General features: G+C 37.2%; 1 protein-coding gene across 2 annotated transcripts in view; it reads left to right on the top strand.

Moving 5' to 3' along the window:
• Window positions 1–763: 763 nt before the first annotated feature.
• NF2 (neurofibromin 2) overlaps window positions 764–18,373 on the top strand; it is a 1,458,300-nt gene continuing 1,440,690 nt past the window's right edge. For both annotated transcript variants that reach the window (XM_044068458.1, XM_044068457.1), the window contains exon 1: window positions 764–1,404. In XM_044068458.1, coding sequence (XP_043924393.1) covers window positions 1,291–1,404 — 114 coding nt within the window. In that variant the 5' untranslated portion in view covers window positions 764–1,290. The remainder of the gene's footprint in view (window positions 1,405–18,373) is intronic.

Consider the following 18,373-nt stretch of genomic DNA (forward strand, 5'->3'; position numbering starts at 1 on the left):
TTCTGGTACTATGTGAGACTGGGTCTATAGTGTGTGTGGTAACCTTCTCCTCCTGACTGGTCTTGCCAGTCCTATGTTGAAGAGAGCAGCCTCCAGTTTGGCCGATATAGTTGCATCTCTCCATGTATTTTGTGTTGTGAGGAGAGGGAGGAGTGTGTGTGGAGGTAAGGACAGTGTTGCATTGCCTCAATATTCTTCCTTCACCAGCTGAGCACTAGCAACTGATTTCGGGATGTGGGGTGACCGAGAAATGGGGTTTTGTTTTTTGGTGTGCTATCTATAAGAGTGCGTATCAAGGTAAATAAGTACTAGAGATACAGAGGTTTAACAGTAGAGATGATCTTTAGGTATTAGAGAAAAGTGCTAGTAACAGGGATGCTTAAATTGAAGATTGAAAAACTCTGCAGTGTGCACTGTGCACTAGATGGTGGATAGGTAGGTTAGTTTTACTGTTTAAAAAGTTAAGGTTTAGTGGATATCATAACCACATATTCATCACAATAGAGAAGACCACCTAGTACCTGAAGTTGTTTGGTGTTTGTTAATACAAAAAAATGTGGGTAACTAAAATCAGTAGGAACTAGAAACACAACCTTTCCACTGGCATGGGGGGAAACAAAACAGGAATTGATCACGATAGGGAACGTAGAAATCACATGCGGGCAGAACCTGATAGTGATGTCACAAAGTGGGAGGAATACCTGAAAGTGTGCGATGACGTTCCTACCTCGGGCTGAGGCTGAGAGAAAGAACTCAATTTAGAATTCTTACGAAGAGCGGACTTGAAGGAAGCCAGCCGTCACAGTTCCGGAGCCACATAAGAAATAGGAAGTGGCGTAAGGTAGACAGTTCGTGCTTGCACCACAGGAAGATTGGGTTTCAGTTTGCTTTGTTTTGTTCAAAAATATTCCCCTCACTGCTGTTAATATTTAATAACAACTGGAGTACGGAAAAAAGCGCAGTGTATTAAACGCATGGTTAGATCATTCGCTGTTTTGTTGCCATACTGGGCCCGTTGGAATTAGTACTGTCAGCTTCACTGGGGCAGATGGTGGTCCCGTGGGGCTGCGGGAAGGGTGGACAGGGGCAGGAAGGCTGTCCCGGTAGGGATCCACAGCCTAACACTAAACTAATCGACAGCTGCAGTATTCGGGAAAATCAGACAAAGCTGTCGCGGATTTAAAACTACATATTTACTTTTTTGGTGTCGCTGACGTAGGGAGGGAAGCGATTTTTCTACATGTGGATTGTTTATAATCAAGTCAGTCACGTATGAATTAAATTTTTGCCATGGCCAGTGCAATAGCCTCCAAGATGAGTTTTAGCTCTCTGAAAAGAAAGCAACCTAAAACTTTTAATGTGCGAATTGTTACTATGGATGCAGAGATGGAGTTTAGTTGTGAGGTAAGCAAATGCATCCTTAGTTTCTTCAGCAAGATCTTGTTTTGCTTTTTAACTGATGTGCCGACACGTTGTCAAAATGTGTAGTTGATAAAGGATGTACTGCAAATGGCAGTGCTGCCAATATATATATGCAGAATAATGAAGATATTCCTCCCAACGTGTAGGGGTAGAGGAAGGCGGTGCCATTCTGCAGCGTGCTTCTTTGATATAACTCCTAAAATTGTTTAGAAGTCGTTTTACAGTTCATTGGATGGTGTAATGATTTGCTGGAATCTGCATTTGTTAGGCATTTATTGTATTTTGTTTACTTGAAAAAAGTTTGTAATTTGATGAGTTTGTATTAGATGTCACTCTTGTAGTCGCATATAGGGTTGCCACCTTTTCAAATGCCAAAAGTGGGACATTTTTTTTGTAGAAACGTGATATTATGCCGAACAAAATGTACCAATGGTTGGTAAAAAAGTTGAAGCTTTATTTTTTTGCCAAAATAAAAGCTTATTCTTGTAGCATTTTCAAGTCAAAGTAAACTTTGTCATTCAGAAATCACACAAGTGCCAAAGCTGAACGAAATTCCTTATCTCCAGACTCAATGTGCAGACAACATATAGACTCTTTTCACAGACATTTACACATGTAACACCTGGCTATTACATCACAGACATGCAGGTAGACTAATATTGCACATAATTAGAAACACATTTTAACACTTATTTGAACTGAACACTTACTTGCATGAGACTTTAGTATTGCAGACACTTGGTTAAGACATTGCATTGATCCTTGCGCAAAAAGAGACACTGAGTATTGCACTGTGAACATTAGAGTGTTTAATTTTGCGATGCTTATGCTATTTCTTATAACACTCCGGTGCTTCAGATACAAAACAATTTTATGCAACTGTCAAAAATATTTTTTGTCCAAAAATCTCAGGACATTTGCTATTTTTTTAGTTTTATCCACAGGACGTAACTGTCCAAAGAGTGACTGGTGGCAGCTCATATCGCGTTTCTCTTAACGGTGTTACAGTTGCATCTGATTAACCTTGTCCATAAATTGTATTTCGCATTAGTATTGTTTTGTTTTGTAGGGAGGGATTGGTGCCTCCCTCTTTAACCTCTTTTCCCTAGCTAAGAGGAGGAGTCCAGTCTGACTTTTTAAAACAACAGTATACCATCTTTTGGACGCAATTTTAATAAGTTTAATGATGTTTGTTCTGATTTTTATTTATTTTAATTAAATTTATCTCATGGATGTATTAAGTCACTAGTACTTCATTTGTATAGCCATAGAGTTGGTTTGATGATCCTATTCATAAAATAAGTTATGTGGAGTAGATATAGTAAAATAACTATTTCAGCCATTTAATCCCACCTTCATATGCATAATTGTCTTTTTAGCTGTTAATCACATATAGTCAGTTCAGTGAATTAAGAGAAATAGGTAGGCAGTAAGCAAGGGAGGATCATATTCATCCCATCTCACTGTTTAACCTACAAAGAATTTTGATATGTGAACTGCTTAGATGTTTGACATTTGCTACCACCAAACACTTTTCTTATGTTTAACTTTGCAGCTTCAGATGCGTCTTTGATGAGGCTTCTTTCTTTATCCCGGGCCTGCGATCAAGGAGCTTTAATCCTCACCACTGACACTGGTGAGAGGCAGTCGCTAAACACAGGAATAATGAATTCATACAATATTTCAAATGCAGTTCTCTGCATCCAACACAGTTTCCCCCAAGAGCCCACAGGGAGCACGTTGCTGCGTCCTCTCTCTCTTCAGACCACAGGGTAGATTGCTGCCACCAGCCAAATCTGTAAGGCTGTTACAAAGGGGTGACCAAATATACTGTGTCAAATTAATACTCATAAAAATGGTAGAGTGTGACCGAAGCTGTAAGGCTTTTCGGAGTCGCCACAGTGACAATGAAATAAGCACAGGTGCTCTGAAGATATTAAAAATATTCAGTAAAAGACCAGCCACAATGAAAAGGTATAAACATATTTAATATTGGATAATAAAAATAAAAAAAACAGGAAACTACCTAATATTTTGTTATAATAAAAATCCAAGTTTTCGGTCAAAGGAAATATAAAATAACACAGTTGAATAGAATCTCATATGCAGAAAAAGAAATAATACTAAATAATCTCATTGTACTGAGGAACTGTCCCTAGTTAACTCACTTAATATTGCAAGGCAAGATGTACTGTTGAGATTATCACTTTCACAAGGCAAGATGAGATACTCCACAAACTGAACTGTACAAGTAACAACAGAACAACTATTGAATGACTGAACTGTGATAACTAACGTAGATCTTTGATGTACACACTCCAGAGAAAAACAAATTGCTGCTGTCGGAGTTCTGTCCTTCAGCTGGTTATAGAATTACATCACACCTAGTCACCTGACTCAGGCACAGTTCACATTCAGAGCTCTGTTTAAGATTCTGTTGCAACATTTTTTTTAACATAAGCAACTTTTACAAATACATTTTTAATACAAGCATCTGTACAAATTAATGTGGCAGTAAAATGACATAAGATTATTTACAAAACTCCAGCTAGACATGCTGGCATATGCCACACATGGACTGTCTTATTTCTCCTGCTACAGCTGTCAGTACCTCACAACATCACAGTGTCACTAGACTATTATTTATTTATTTTTTTATTGTCGTGTAGGTAAAATGCGTCATATTGACTGATCCCAGGCATGGTCTAAACTGATTATAGCTCGAGATTGGGGTGTTTGTTAGTATGGTCACTTGAGATATAAATAGGAGTATTTCTGAAAATGGATCAGTATTATGTATCCGTAATGCATATTTTGTTGTTAGTGACCAAAATATTTGTCTCCATAATTTTCACTCTGTATTTTGTATTGTTTAATTGTATCTTACCCCTTGAAATTTTTTACTTGTTTTAAAGGTTTATATTAACGTCAATGCAAAACACAGCCGCAGACTGTCCTTTCTGTTAATTGTATGCAAAGGGGTTGTTAGTACCCATTAACCTCCTGTTCCTTCAGAACCAGCTATGTGTTGGGGGGGGGGGGCTAATAGAGCAACACCCACCCCTTACAAGCAGAATTAATAGAAACTATAGTTGGCCAGTATGGCTGGTCAGGAGTATGCATCTAAAATCACAAGCACCTTGCATTAATTTGCACAACAGTTTTTTCTTAAAACAACTCAGGTTGGGGGGGTAGATATGTTAAAATGTATGGCACAATGAAATGCAGCTAGGTGCAAACTGTAATGGAACAGCTGTGTGTTCCTAAATAACCTCCGTATTTTGTATTAGTATAATATAAAAATATGGTACCTATATTACTGTGTATTTGTTGCAAGGTTGGATGTTTCTTTCTCTGACTTTGTTCTGTTGGGATAGGGGGATTCAGGCTGTGGAGTCCAGAACTGGTGCAGACTTCTGCTTACCTACATAGGTAGCTGCTGCCAGCTGAGAATATTCATTATGTATATAACATCTATTGTGGTTATCCTTGGGATGTGACTGAGATAGGTCCAGTGGAATCAGTGCTTTACCTTGTTTAAAAAATCAGAATAAATATAGTAAAGTAAATATCTAACCACTTAAATGTAGAGCATGTTTGTGCATTGCCATTCAGCATCTTCTGAAGGGGGTGAACATAGGGTGCCAAAGATGGTGTGAAGGATTTTGTGCTGTGGTGATTATCTGCTGGATATTGTCAGCTATTCTTGGAGAGAGCTTGTGCCAGTCAATGCTGCTGTCCATCTGTAAAGTATCTCCCTTGATCTTTTTTTCGGTTCCCCATTTTTTTCTGACCCTGGTGTTTCTGTGGCCCATCTTGTTTGTGGACATTTTATTCTTCTTATTGAAGAGTAAGAGTTAAGTAGTTGGTCTGATATATCAGCACACAGCACATTGGGGTGGGGCTTTTATGTTTACATTTTTCAGTTTAGTGACTTCCCCTATACATAATGTATATTGAGAGCTTTGTGGACCGATAAGCATTTTTGATTTGCTGTAAACATTTGTCATTGTGTTATTCCCCCATTTTACTTGTTTGTTGCATTGCCCTCTGACTTTAACAAGGAATAGTCAGACAGGCAGAACTTATTCTATCCTGTCCGGAGAAGAGAGAAAAAGAGAGTGGGTCTGTGGAAACTAAATCCATTCTCAGTACAGTCATAGTCTTCTAGTAGCTTGTTTGAATGCTAATTAAAGATAGAAGTTCTTCCTGTACACCACTGGGTTGGCCAATATGCCTCATTATAAGTAAGCGTGGCATGGTCACAGTTTACCTCATTTAATTTTTGTTGCGTCTTTCCCATTTATTTAAGCATTATGTATATTTCTGCCTTCTGTTAACTGTGGCTAGCAGTGATTGTGGTTTTTAGTCATGTTTGTTTGTAGATGAAGGTACCTAGGCTTAAGGTGCAGCACTTTTTTAGTTTGCAATTTACTGTTACAGTTTGCTACATTCTCTTGTAAATATTGCAGTGTTTTTGTTTTGCTTGCTCTTGTCTTTTTAAGTTCTTCTTGCCTTTTTAAGTTGTTCGTAATCCATATCTGATATTATCATTTGTATTGTAATCCTTCTCCATACATTTCGACCTTGGCATCATTTTCAAGTCTGTGGCAGAAATAATTTTATTTTGGGATAGTGTTTCATGTGATTAGCAGACAGTAATAATAAGTAAACAGTATAGAGCACAGTGTGCTTTTTCCTTGTTATGAAATGGTGACTGTCAAGTAACCTTTTATGTGTATTACCTCATAGCTTATTGATGAATCTAAAGGTTAACTGTTGGGGACCACTTGCGTGTACGTAAAAGTGCAGCACTTTCTCTTTACATGCATTTATCAATACAATGCTTACCTTTCTGAAACATTATGGGGCTATTTTATTTGTGTTTTATAATTCTGCTATTGCTTTAGAAGTCATCTTCTCCGGTGTATTGTTTCAGATGTATACTCCTTTGTGTAAGGAAAACAAAATTTCTTCATACTTCCCTCATTTTTTTAATTTATCTGTTATCCTTGCATCTCTCTTTTGAACACTTTAACGGATATTTTTGCAAAATTCAGTTTCAGGAGGCAAAACAATAATTGACATGAGATTTATCAGTACTTTGAGTGCTCGCTAGATTATGTCTTACAATTTTCTAGACCAGAGTTGGTTCTACTAGACAAGTGTCCCTTTACAGAAGAGCTCCTGGGAGGTAAAACTAGTCCACAGATAGTCAAGTATATGGTTTTTAGTGTTTGTTACTATGTTGAATACAGATATAAATGTCAATACTCTTCATAGCTCTGACTTTAGTTTCTCTGCATGTTCTCCAAAACTGTGGCAGTCCATTCCTCACTGTCTCAGGGACCATACTAACTACACTAGGTGTAGGTCCCATCTCAAACAAGAAATTGGGAGCAAATAACTTAGGGGGGAATGTAATAGAATGGGGTGAGGCTAATTGTAGTTTGGACTGCAGGTTGGAGATTGCCTTTCCCATGAGAGAATGAACATGTAGTATAGCCAAAGAAAGGGATAGGGATAAGTGAGGCATCAGGTTTGGTAGTTTTCAGCTGAGTGTAGAACTGAGTGTGTTATACAACCTACTGCAATCTCTCTTTAAGTAATGCAAAATAACTATAAGAATGAATTAGATTGGGTTACAAAACCTGGGCAAAGAGAATAGAAAGGTGAATTGCAAATGATTTGCACAATGAGAAGAAATATTTTGGGCTCCTAAGTATGCAACAAAGTTAAGACATTGCAGGATTTTTGCATCGGTATTTTTATACCCCTAGTAGATTTCAAAGGATTTTCCTCTGGTAGTAAGTAAATGATGGAGATGTGATGGGGAAGAGAGACGAAATTGGGAACTTTTTTTGGAAAGTTAAAGTGGCAGATTTAAAAAGTTCCATATAGAGTACTTTGATAGAAATATTGGGGGAAAATGGTTGTAATTAGTTTTTTTTTTTAACTGGGAAATGTGATCTGAATTGCCTAGACATGGTAAGGGCTTACTATCTTTAATGCTGCTGGCTACCAAAAATCAATTGCTAGGTAATGAAAATCTATACCATCTTTAATGGTAGGTTTTAAATATTGTAAAGGAGGTGAAAACACTGCATGTGTGATTTTTTGTTTTTTAGGAAGGGGAAAGAACAACTTTCATAGAAATAAATGGAATTGATGAGAACAGTACATGCCAAATATTGTCATGAAGGAATGAAGCTTAATGGAAGACAGGAACTGTGCAATTTATGTAATATTGGAATGGAAAAATATTAAAGCAAACTTGTATACCGCATAATGATGATGGAAACTATATTATGGTTTGTTTTCTATAAATGTATGTGAACTTGTTGCAGTTTAATAAAATGTTTTAAAAAAAGTGAAAATGTCAAAATCAAAGACAAGATATGAGCTACCACACTGAAAGGAAATGCGCAGGACACAGTACAGTGATAAGAAACCACTGTTTTACTCAACTATTTAGTGCTTTCGCTAGTTGGTTTAAATACACTGCACCTCCTTCCCATTTTTATTAATTAACAAAAGTAATTAAAATAATTAAAATATACCTCAAAATGCACCTTGTACTAAAAATATTGTGAATTAAAATTTAAGAACCTCAGAAAAATAACAATTATGATAGAATACTGATGAAACAGTATATTAGTAAAACAGAATTGTAAAGTTAGACTAAAAAATGAATATATATACTTGCTGATGGCACTATAACACTTGTATATTATGAATGTATAAAATTAATGGAATAAAATGCTTTAAAATCACATGAATAAACATTTCTGTTGCTGCATATTATACCAAGATAATGTAAACCTGGGCAGGCATCAATAAACTCCTATACCCCGGATAATCCACCATTCCAACCCCCTCCGGCACTAACCAAAATAGTCCTGAAGAAGTCGCTGATACCTTTAATAGTTTCTTTACTGAGACCATCCAATCTCTAGCCAGCCAGCTGTCTACTGATGGCTTAAGTCCTACTACTTCTATACATAGCTCTCAACCCTCTTTTCACTTTCAACCTGTTCCCACATCCCTTGTTCGTACTCTTATTAAGAAACTCAAACCTACTACTCTCTCAGCTGATCTGTTACCTGCTGAATATCTGCAAAAAAGCTGCAGACACCATAGCCTATCCCATCTCCATCCTGTTTAATAGAACTGTAACCAAAGGCTCCATTCCTCTCTATCTGGAAGATATGTCCTATTATCCCTCTGCATAAAGGTGGCAACTGCAATGAATTATCAAATTATAGACCCATAGCCATATTATCACCCCTTGTGAAAATAATGGAGGAAATGTATACATAGACAACTGAAACTGTCTTATCCAAAACGAATTGCTAGCCAATTCTCAACTTAGTTTTAGACCATTTCACAGTACCACCTCTACCCTCCTATCTTTTTTTGATGCCATTAACAAAAGTCACAATAATAACTTTCTTTCCTCAGCCCTCGTTATTGATCTCTCTAAAGCCTTTCACATGGTAAACCATCATCTATTCATGAATATACTCGGATCCTTTTCTCTAGATAAGCTGGCCATACAGTGGTTCCAATCCTGCCTAAATGCTAGACAGGCTGTACTATGGCAAAACAACTTCTCTACTCGTCTTCCAATCACCCTTGGCGTTCCACAAGGTTCCATATTAGGACCTCTCCTATTTTCTATTTTTATTTTTATTAATGACCTGCACTAAGTCCATTGCACAAGCCAAGCCACCTATATTCAATATGCAGATGATTCCACACTAATATGCTCAACCACTTCCCCCTCTGATCTACAGATTCTAACCCAAAATGTGTTTAACATAGTTGAACATTGGTTCCTTAACCACCGACTCATATTGAATCCTAAGAAAACAAAACTATTACTATTCTCTCCAACCCGTAGGTCCTCCTCGCTTACCTTTATTGTTAAATCAAACAACAGCACCATCATATCTCCTGATCCCTCTACCAAACTACTAGGGGTATTAATTGATACAGCCTTAAGTTTGATGTGCATATTAACAATACTATAAAAATAGTCAATAAAAAAACTTGGCTCCCTATATAGGATTAAGCCCTTCCTTACCCCATTAGCTAGGACTATTATTGCCCGTACCCACTTACTATGTACTCTCCTTTACGCCTCCCCTATATTTACAAACTTGAGTAAAAATGACCTCAACAAATTGTCAAACTCCTATAACATTGCTAGATTTGCCACTGGAGCTGCATACAGAACTCACCACTGTAACAACTTGGCTCAGTTAGGATGGTTAGAATTGCCTAACCAACTCCTATACAACCAAATTATAATTGCACATAAGATTCTTTATCAGCCTGATAATACTCCCATACTCAATAACCTTATTACCCCATACAATAACTTTAAGACCTCCGCTCATCCAACAGACTACTAGTGCAAATAGTTAAAACCTACAACACAGCTGGTGACTCCTTGTTCTCTAACTCCATTGGCAAAACCTGGAACTCGCTGCCTACTGATCTTACTTTGGTTTCTTCAATAACCCTTTTCAAAAACGAACTTTAACAATACCTCAATAAACGTCGGCTATGCTCCTGTACGTACCCTGACTAACTCTTTCCTTTATCTCTACGTCAAATAACACTTTTTTTTTTTTATTGTACTAGATTTGTATGTCACTGTTAGCCCGTGAACTGAGTGTCCATCAATGTGTCAGACTGATTGCCTTTTGTATATGATTTCTCTGTCATATTATTGAAATGAATTTTCTATCTGCATCTCTCTTGTATATATTGTAAAAAATGTAATTAACTATTATGTACTTTCATGTATACATTTAATGAAATGTAATTAGCTGTCACATTCCTTGTTGGAGCTTTTCTCCCCAGGCCTCTGCTGAAAATGGACATGTATCCAGTCGGACTAGCTCGGTCTACAAATGTAAAATAAAATAAACATAGAGGTTACAGAAAAAATACGTCTGCAGTCTTAAAGGTAACGCCCAAATCTGTTCTGAACTGGTGGTCAAGAACACCACATACACAAATGCCATAGATATAGCCAACCTGCTGGCAGACAGGTTCAGTGAAAACTTCATCCCGTTGTCCCCCCATCAGTAAACCAGGGCATCCCGAGCACCTGCCCCCCACTCCCCTCATCACCAGGGAGCAGGTCTTTAATACCCTCTCAAAGGCAAAAAGTACAGCCTCCATGGGACCAGACAATATCTCTGGCTGCATCCTACATGAGCTCTCAGCACCATTTGGCACTCTATTCATCCAAAGCCTGAGCACTGGCTTCATCCCAGTGAATGGAGGACAGCCACTGTCATCCCTTTACACAAAGGTGGAGCGCCCACTGACCCAGGCAATTGTAGGCCCATCAGTCTGACTAGCCTGATCTGCAAGGCCATGGAATGCATTATCATGGATCTTATAAATAAGGACATTGGCAACCTCCAAACGCTTGACCCCACACAGTTTAGTTTTGTCAAAGGAAGGTCATGCCTGTTTAACTTGGTCAACTTCTTTGAAACAGTCACCAAAGCCATGGACGAGGGAAAGACGATGCACACCACCTACCTTCACCTAGCCAAAACCTTCAACACTATTTCCCACTTGGGCATAATAGGTAAACTCTCTCCCAGCTAGGCATTAACCCGTATGTTATCAGATGGGTAGCTGACTGGCTCACTGAGAACCCACTCAGTCAAAATAGGGGAAGACACCTCTAGCAGTAGACTCATAACAAGCGGCTTACCCCAAGGATTGGTCCTGGGGCCTCTACTTTTTGGGATGTACTTTTCTGAGGTGCAAGCCAAAACCAGTGGTCTGTGGCTGACCAGGTTTGCAGATGACTGCAAGCTGGGTGCTGTCTTAAATTCCTGTAGTGGTGTGAACATCCAAGAGGGCCTTTACCCAAACTAATGACTGGTGCCAGCAGCATGGCCTCAAACTGAATACCAAGAAATGCATCATTATCCCCTTTGGGGAAAATGGCATCCCCACTAATTTTTCACATTATTAATGTACTAAGCACGGACTGCAGTAGTGGTGCTGCGGTAGCGTTGTCGCCTCACAGTAAGACATTTTCCTGTTCGATTCTCAGCTAGAGCGTCTTCTGTGTGGAGACATGCGTAAATGGGCATACCTTCTTTGAAGTTGTGCGTCAGGGCCGGCAACTCGGCATGTAAAAATCTGCTGCCAGTCATTAGCGGACTGGAGTTCCGCTGTGGCGACCCCTAACCGGGAAAAGCCGAAAGACACAACAACAACATTAATATTAATGTACTAAGCATGCAATCAGTTGCGAGGGACTTGGGCACCCAGGTTGATAGCAGCCTAACTTTTGACCACCACATTGCCTCTGTTGTATATGGCCCTGGCTTTCTACAATGCCCACCTCGTAAGTAAGGGTATTTCATCCAGGAACCAGGAGATCATAACATCCCTGTACTCCTCCCTTGTCAGATCCATTATCGAGTACAATGCTCCCATCAGCATATACTTTGCTAAGCACATGCAGCAACTGGAAAGACCACAGAGGTTCCTGACCAGGAAAATTCAGGGTCTCAAACGTCTGTCCTACACAGGCTATAATAGCCCTGCCCTTCTATTCCGTCTCGTACAGACTGCTCAGAGGTGACCTGTGTCTGGCATACAAGGCCATCTCAGATCCAGCATTGATGGAGTTACTTCATATCTGTAAGTCAAACTCCACTCGCACAACTCACATGCAAGGCCTCAACCAGGTCTGTGACATTAATAGAGCTTGTTGGCAGAATAGATTTGTGTCCCAAAGACTCTCCCATCTGTGGAATAGACTCCCTGTCCATGTCAAACAGAATACCTCACTAGCCCTCTTTAAGAGGAATGTGGACGACTGGATGGGAAACAGAAATTACACCCCTGGGATCCCACCTGTGTCTCTGCTGGACAGGGGAAACAGGTGCTAACATGGATGAAATTCTTGGCTAGACATATGGACCAATAGCCAGATATTGTCCTATGAACCTGTAAAAGCAGCTTTTAATTTTAATAAGCTGCTGATTGATGCTGTCTCATTGAGAGCAGGACTTGTAGTGGCATGTGTTTTTTAATTGCCATTTTAGTTCTTGAAATTCTAAAAAGTCTTCTTTGGTCCCCCCCTCTGTCATAAATCTGCATAATCTTTCACTGTAAACTTGAATGAGTGAGTGTGATTATCCTTGAGATGCTTATACAAAGCATTACATTCATATGTCCTTTTAATCCCTTATAAATGTTGATAAATTCTGGTTCTAAAGCTCTTAACAGTGTTGTGAATGTGAACAAAATGCCTATTAACTTTAACCCCCCCTTCAGACTGTGGTTTCTATGTATGAAAAGTTATATGCACATGAAATCAGATTGAACAGTTCTCATGGAAAAAGTATGGGCTATAACTTGAGTTGTAAAGAAAGAGGGTGGTTAAAAGAAATTACTGAAAATAAAGCATTAAGAGTGATAAAATCTGACAAAGGTGGGGACTTGGTGATGGACACACATGACTATACAAATAAGATTTTTGGTTTATTGCATTCTGAAACCTATGAAGAAGTTTCATTAAACGAGTTGAAATTGTTTACCAGTATTCACAATGTAAGCATATTTTGGAAGTGTCTGAAGTTATCGATGTTAATTATGGGACAGTAATTATTAACCATAAATACAATTGTGGGAGCAAGGGGTGGTATATCTAGCCCTGTGTCAAACTTGCAATGCATTTTATATAGGAAAAACTGTTAAATGTTTTAGAACCAGAATTTGCTAATATTTACTAATTGATAGGACTGTACTGTTAATGCATTATAAAACTATATTCTGATATTTATTTTGTACAGTTCTATACAGTGTATTACTGTAGTTCTTTAGCAGTATACCGTCTACTAAACATACTTTCACCTTATATTTCATAAACTTTACGGTCTTCTCTCTACACTTAGAATAGCCACTCTCGGCTTCTTCTTCCATCTCTAGGTATAAGCTAGATACCTAGCCATCCATCCACAGCTCTTTTTTCCCCATTTTTGCACATGGGGTTGGGGTGTCACTTCAACAGAGAAAGTCATCTAGAACCAATATTCACCCCATGTATTAACTTTGTTTCCATGTAATATTTCAGTTTAGTAGAATTTTCTTTCTTTCCTTTCAGAGCTTGTGGACATCACATTGATTCCCGACCCTTACATAGCAAGAGCCGTGCCACAAGACACACCTCTGTGAAGGTTTTCACTGAAAACATTGTCACTGTGCAATAAAAGCAAGTTTTAACATGTTTAGTCTTGCTGTATATTAACTTTATGTAAGATTTGATGAGACAGTACTATACTGGAATTAAATGGAACAACTGAAATGAGACTGGAATGAAAGTCTTTATCTGTTAATTACTCATGCTGAACAGGTGCCAGTCTCTCCTTTATGGACCAAAATTATGTGTGCTTTCAGAATGAATTTTCCAAACACTGTAGTTCATTTAATAAGACTTTATTAAATGTTCACAGTATCAGAATACTGTCTTTATTAACAGTGCTGATAAACAATAACAGTCTGTAGAAATGCTGGGATGCTGTTTAATAATAACAGTGCTGCTAAATATATCCAAAGTTTCTGCATGTATGTTCTGATTGTCCTGGATAATGTAAACTGAAACAGTCAGTCTTTTATTTGACCTGTCTTCTGTACTCCAGCTGTAGTGTTTGTATTTTAGCTTTCTTTCTAAAATGCTGGATATTTAATCTTTTCTGTATGTCAGGCTGAACTAACTAACTGACTTCCCTAACTGTATGAAGTATATTTTAATAATACCAAAATGCCCTGCAATGCTTTACACGCCTCCTTAGCCTTGGTTACCTTGGTTTCCAAGCCTGGTCTTGCATGTGCCTCTTTGTCTAGCATTCCATTGCTATGTACATCTTTCCCTTGAGAAAGAAACATTCTGTAGCTGGCAGGATTGTATCTTTCCGTTCAGAAAGGAAGTTTTTCTGTATTTTCTGCACATTTCATGGTTATCTTTAGTTTTTAATAAACTGTCTTTCTCTGAAACTGAATGCATATGTATCTGGCTGTATATTTTCAGGCCTTATTCTACCTAAATATACTATAGTGAATTTACTGAGGTTCCCTGATGAAAATTTACAGGGACCTACTTTTGTAGTTACCTTACATCTGTATTGCTAACTACTGTACACAGCTGTATGCTACCTGACTCATAATCTAAAAATTAATTTTCTTTATTTGGTAAATAAACTTGCAGTTTTAATTTTGACCACTAGATTGAGCATTTATGGCCTGTTTGGATTGCAGTCTCTTACCTTTATGATTTAATTATTGTTTTTCTGTAGCTGGTGAATAAACTTGCAGTTTTAATTTTGACCACTATGCTTGGTCTGTTAATTTTTATGATTTAATTTCCATATTACGTAGATTCATAGTCTTTAGAGTCTTTAAGTCTAAGTTCTGATGTATGAGTGATATATCCAAAACCTGCATATTATTCTGAAAATTAGTGCCTTTTAATTCTGTGGCTTTTAAAGTTGATTAAAATGCTGTATACATCCTTAACCTGTCTTTGTAAACTTTCATTTAAGTAAGACAGAGTACAAACTGTTAATCCTGCATATTCTTCCATATCTCTATGCTGTAATAGTAAAATTTTGCTGTCTATTGTCTGTTTTTTTACCTTATGAACTGGTGCCTTAGTGTGCAATAATGCCTGTCTTATAGAAAATAAAACCTTTCCCTGTTGTTCATAGATTTAAATCTTTAAACATTGTACTGTTTAATCCATTTTCTTTTTTATTGTAGAGTCTATTAAGCGTGTTGGCTATTTTCTGAAGACTAATTGAAATCAGCACTAAAGGGATAACTTTATAATTGGTCTTGATGCATAATTACCATATATTGTATTACCTCGTGTCTATAAATTCTCATCTAGATTTGCTAATAACGCTACTTACCTTTTTAAACTTTTATGTGTTGTAATAGATGTCTGCCTCCTAAATTTATGTCTGAAATATTCTGTGAATATTTATGAGCTGTAATAGTTTACCAAAACCTATGCTTTCTGTATTTCAGGTCTATACCTTTGCATTTTCTGTTAGTGTCCTTTTAAGCCTGCCCTGTTATGCCTCGAGTATACTGAATAACTAATACTACCTATTCTTTAGATAATTATTTACTACAGACTTACTAAAATAAGTTATGTGACTTGAATAATGTGAAGGATGATGTAGTAGAAATGTATGAGGTAATACGCCTGTTAGAATTAATTCTGTTACTTTATCCTTAACTGAATGTTGTGAAGTAACTAAATATTATTCTTATAGTCTGAAATTTGACTGAAATGTACTGTACTGAACACATAACTGAGTATGAATGTCTTATTGTAAATTTGACTGAAATTTGGTACGTATACTGGACATCAAAATAGCTGTGTATACTCTAGAAACTAACTAAACTAATACTAAATGAATATATTTTGCCAGTGTTATCTAAACACCGATAAAAACATAACTGAAAACTGGTAAATGTTGTATTCTGAAAACCAAACTGTTAGTACCTTTTTCTGTCACTATTGTTTGAACATAGATAAACTGAAAATTAGTACTGTTGTACAATTGTCTGAAAACATGACAATTTCGATAGTGTTACCTGAACACAGATTAAAATTAAATAAAATAAACTGAAATCTGTTATTGTTATATTTTAGAGACTAAATTATTAATACATATTTGGCAGTATTGCCTGAATATAGATACAAACATAAACTGAAAGTAGTACTGTTATATAACTGAAAGCATACATACTTGCTTTAACTCACACATTTTAATGTTAAACAAACATTGAAGAAATAACTGAAACACACAGAGAGTCAACTTCTGCACCACACTTCTGCACCACAGCTCTTGCCAAATTTTACTCTGCATTGTCCCAGTCACCGATGAGGTAAAGGAAGGCCTGCTTTAATGTTGAAGTGTCCTTTTTATAGTTAGGCCTTTTAAACCTCCTCTTTTCATCTCTTGTGCAAGGCTAGGTGGCGAAAGTTCTTGAGTGTATTTAGTATTATGTCCTTACAGTAACACTTGCATCTTTAAAAATTCTAAACTGATAGTATTGCCTGTTGCCTTGACTTTTTTAACCTTTTACTGCATAAAATAAACATTTGTATCTTTAACAACTATAAACTAATGGCACTTATGTTGCCCAGACTTTTACATTTTTCAGCATGAAATAAACATTTGCTGCTAATAAACTATTGCAAGTCTGTAAGCAAACTGATAACCTTAAAGGAAACTGAAGTAGTAATTTAACACTGCATTTTTGAACCTATATAAAATTAACCATAACTGTCGAACTTTTTACATTTAATATCATGACACTCAGATTTTAACGTACTGTTCTGTGAGTGAAACTCCACCCACTGTCCTACCATAGCAGTTTCTTTAGCTGAGGTCATTTAACTTTTTAGTACTACTGAATGCTGCAAGAATTTATTATTACTGTCTACAATTTTCTTGGATAAATAGTAAAAACTGTAAATGCATTAAATTGATCTTCACCGTACTGCCTTATGGCATACAGTACTGTCAGTTCAGTTTGCTAAGCTGGCTGTAATCTGATCTGGTGTGCTTAGTAAACTGTAATTTTTGTATGACATATATATAGTCTAAAACTGTTTACGTAAACACATGTATTACCATATTTAAACCTGATCTGATTCTGGAAGTTTACTTGTCTATTCTTCATAATGTAAAAGTTGAACCTGTGGCTTCATTGACACTGTTTATGAGGTACTGTTTTTATGCATAGGATTTGAACTTTTGACTGTACTGTCACTTTTACAGTGTAGCATTGACTTTTACATTCTGTAAACTAACAAAACATTATTTAATATATTGTTTATGCATTGCAACACTTTAATACAAAGCTCTTAACTAATGACTGCTAAACAAAACAATAACACAAAAAAATAATTTGCCAAATCTGTAACTGTTTATTCTGCGAATTAATTTGACTGTCATTTCTGATATACCCTACCCAACATAGATACACGCGGTTACCCTTTTTTCTAACTGGCCACACCCAGTATGTCTTTCTGAGCCATTTAGGTCTGTCAGCTGAACTGCAATTTATTTGGTCTTTAAACCATAAATCTGCATGTTCTTGTCATAACCAATTTTTCAAATTCTGTACATTTGCAAAAATCTTGTTATTGAAGTCTAAAACAGCATACAACTCTTAATGACATGTCCATACCTAGAACGGAACTATTACACTTTGAGCTGTTAGCTGCTGTAATCTTTGACCCTTTAAATCTTGACAACACTGCATTTGTGTCCTGTAATTAAGATGTATGTATAACTGAAGTTGATTTGTCTGTATTAATCAGTACGTTATTCCATATTGTTTCTGTAAGCAATGGAATATTATTTCTTTTAACCTGACAGATAATTGCTCTAGTTTGATATTGGACTGCCACACCTTTTATAGATGAGATTAAAATCCTTTGTTATAGAATAGGTTCATAGGTTAATACTAGGCTATCTGCCCAAGGGTATTTATAAGCCTAGCCCATAGTTATTTGGCTTTCGCCACCCCTTTAGTTTGAATAAAACTATGCCTATTATTTTGCTGTGCCTCTGTCAAGCAGTGACACTGAAGTAATCCTGGGGGTATCTCTATCCCCCATCTATTGGTCAAGATTCCTCTTGAACAAGGCCATTGAGGTGCTCTGCCTCACATGTACCGGGATTTTGTTCCACAGCATAGGGAGTCTCTGGGTGATGAATCTGTCCCTCCAGCACGTTCTATTAATAACCGTGTCAAGGTTTAAGTCTCCCGCCCTTGTGGTTCTGAGGGATCTAGATTTTTTTGAGGTGAAGCATATTCATCAAATCAGGGTTTGACATGGCCTTATATGTCAGGCACAGGTCACCTCTGAGCAAGCGGT

The sequence above is a fragment of the Protopterus annectens genome, chromosome 4.part0 (genome assembly GCF_019279795.1).
Source record: "Protopterus annectens isolate FY-2018-M chromosome 4.part0, PAN1.0, whole genome shotgun sequence".
Classification (NCBI taxonomy): Eukaryota; Metazoa; Chordata; order Ceratodontiformes; family Protopteridae; genus Protopterus; species Protopterus annectens.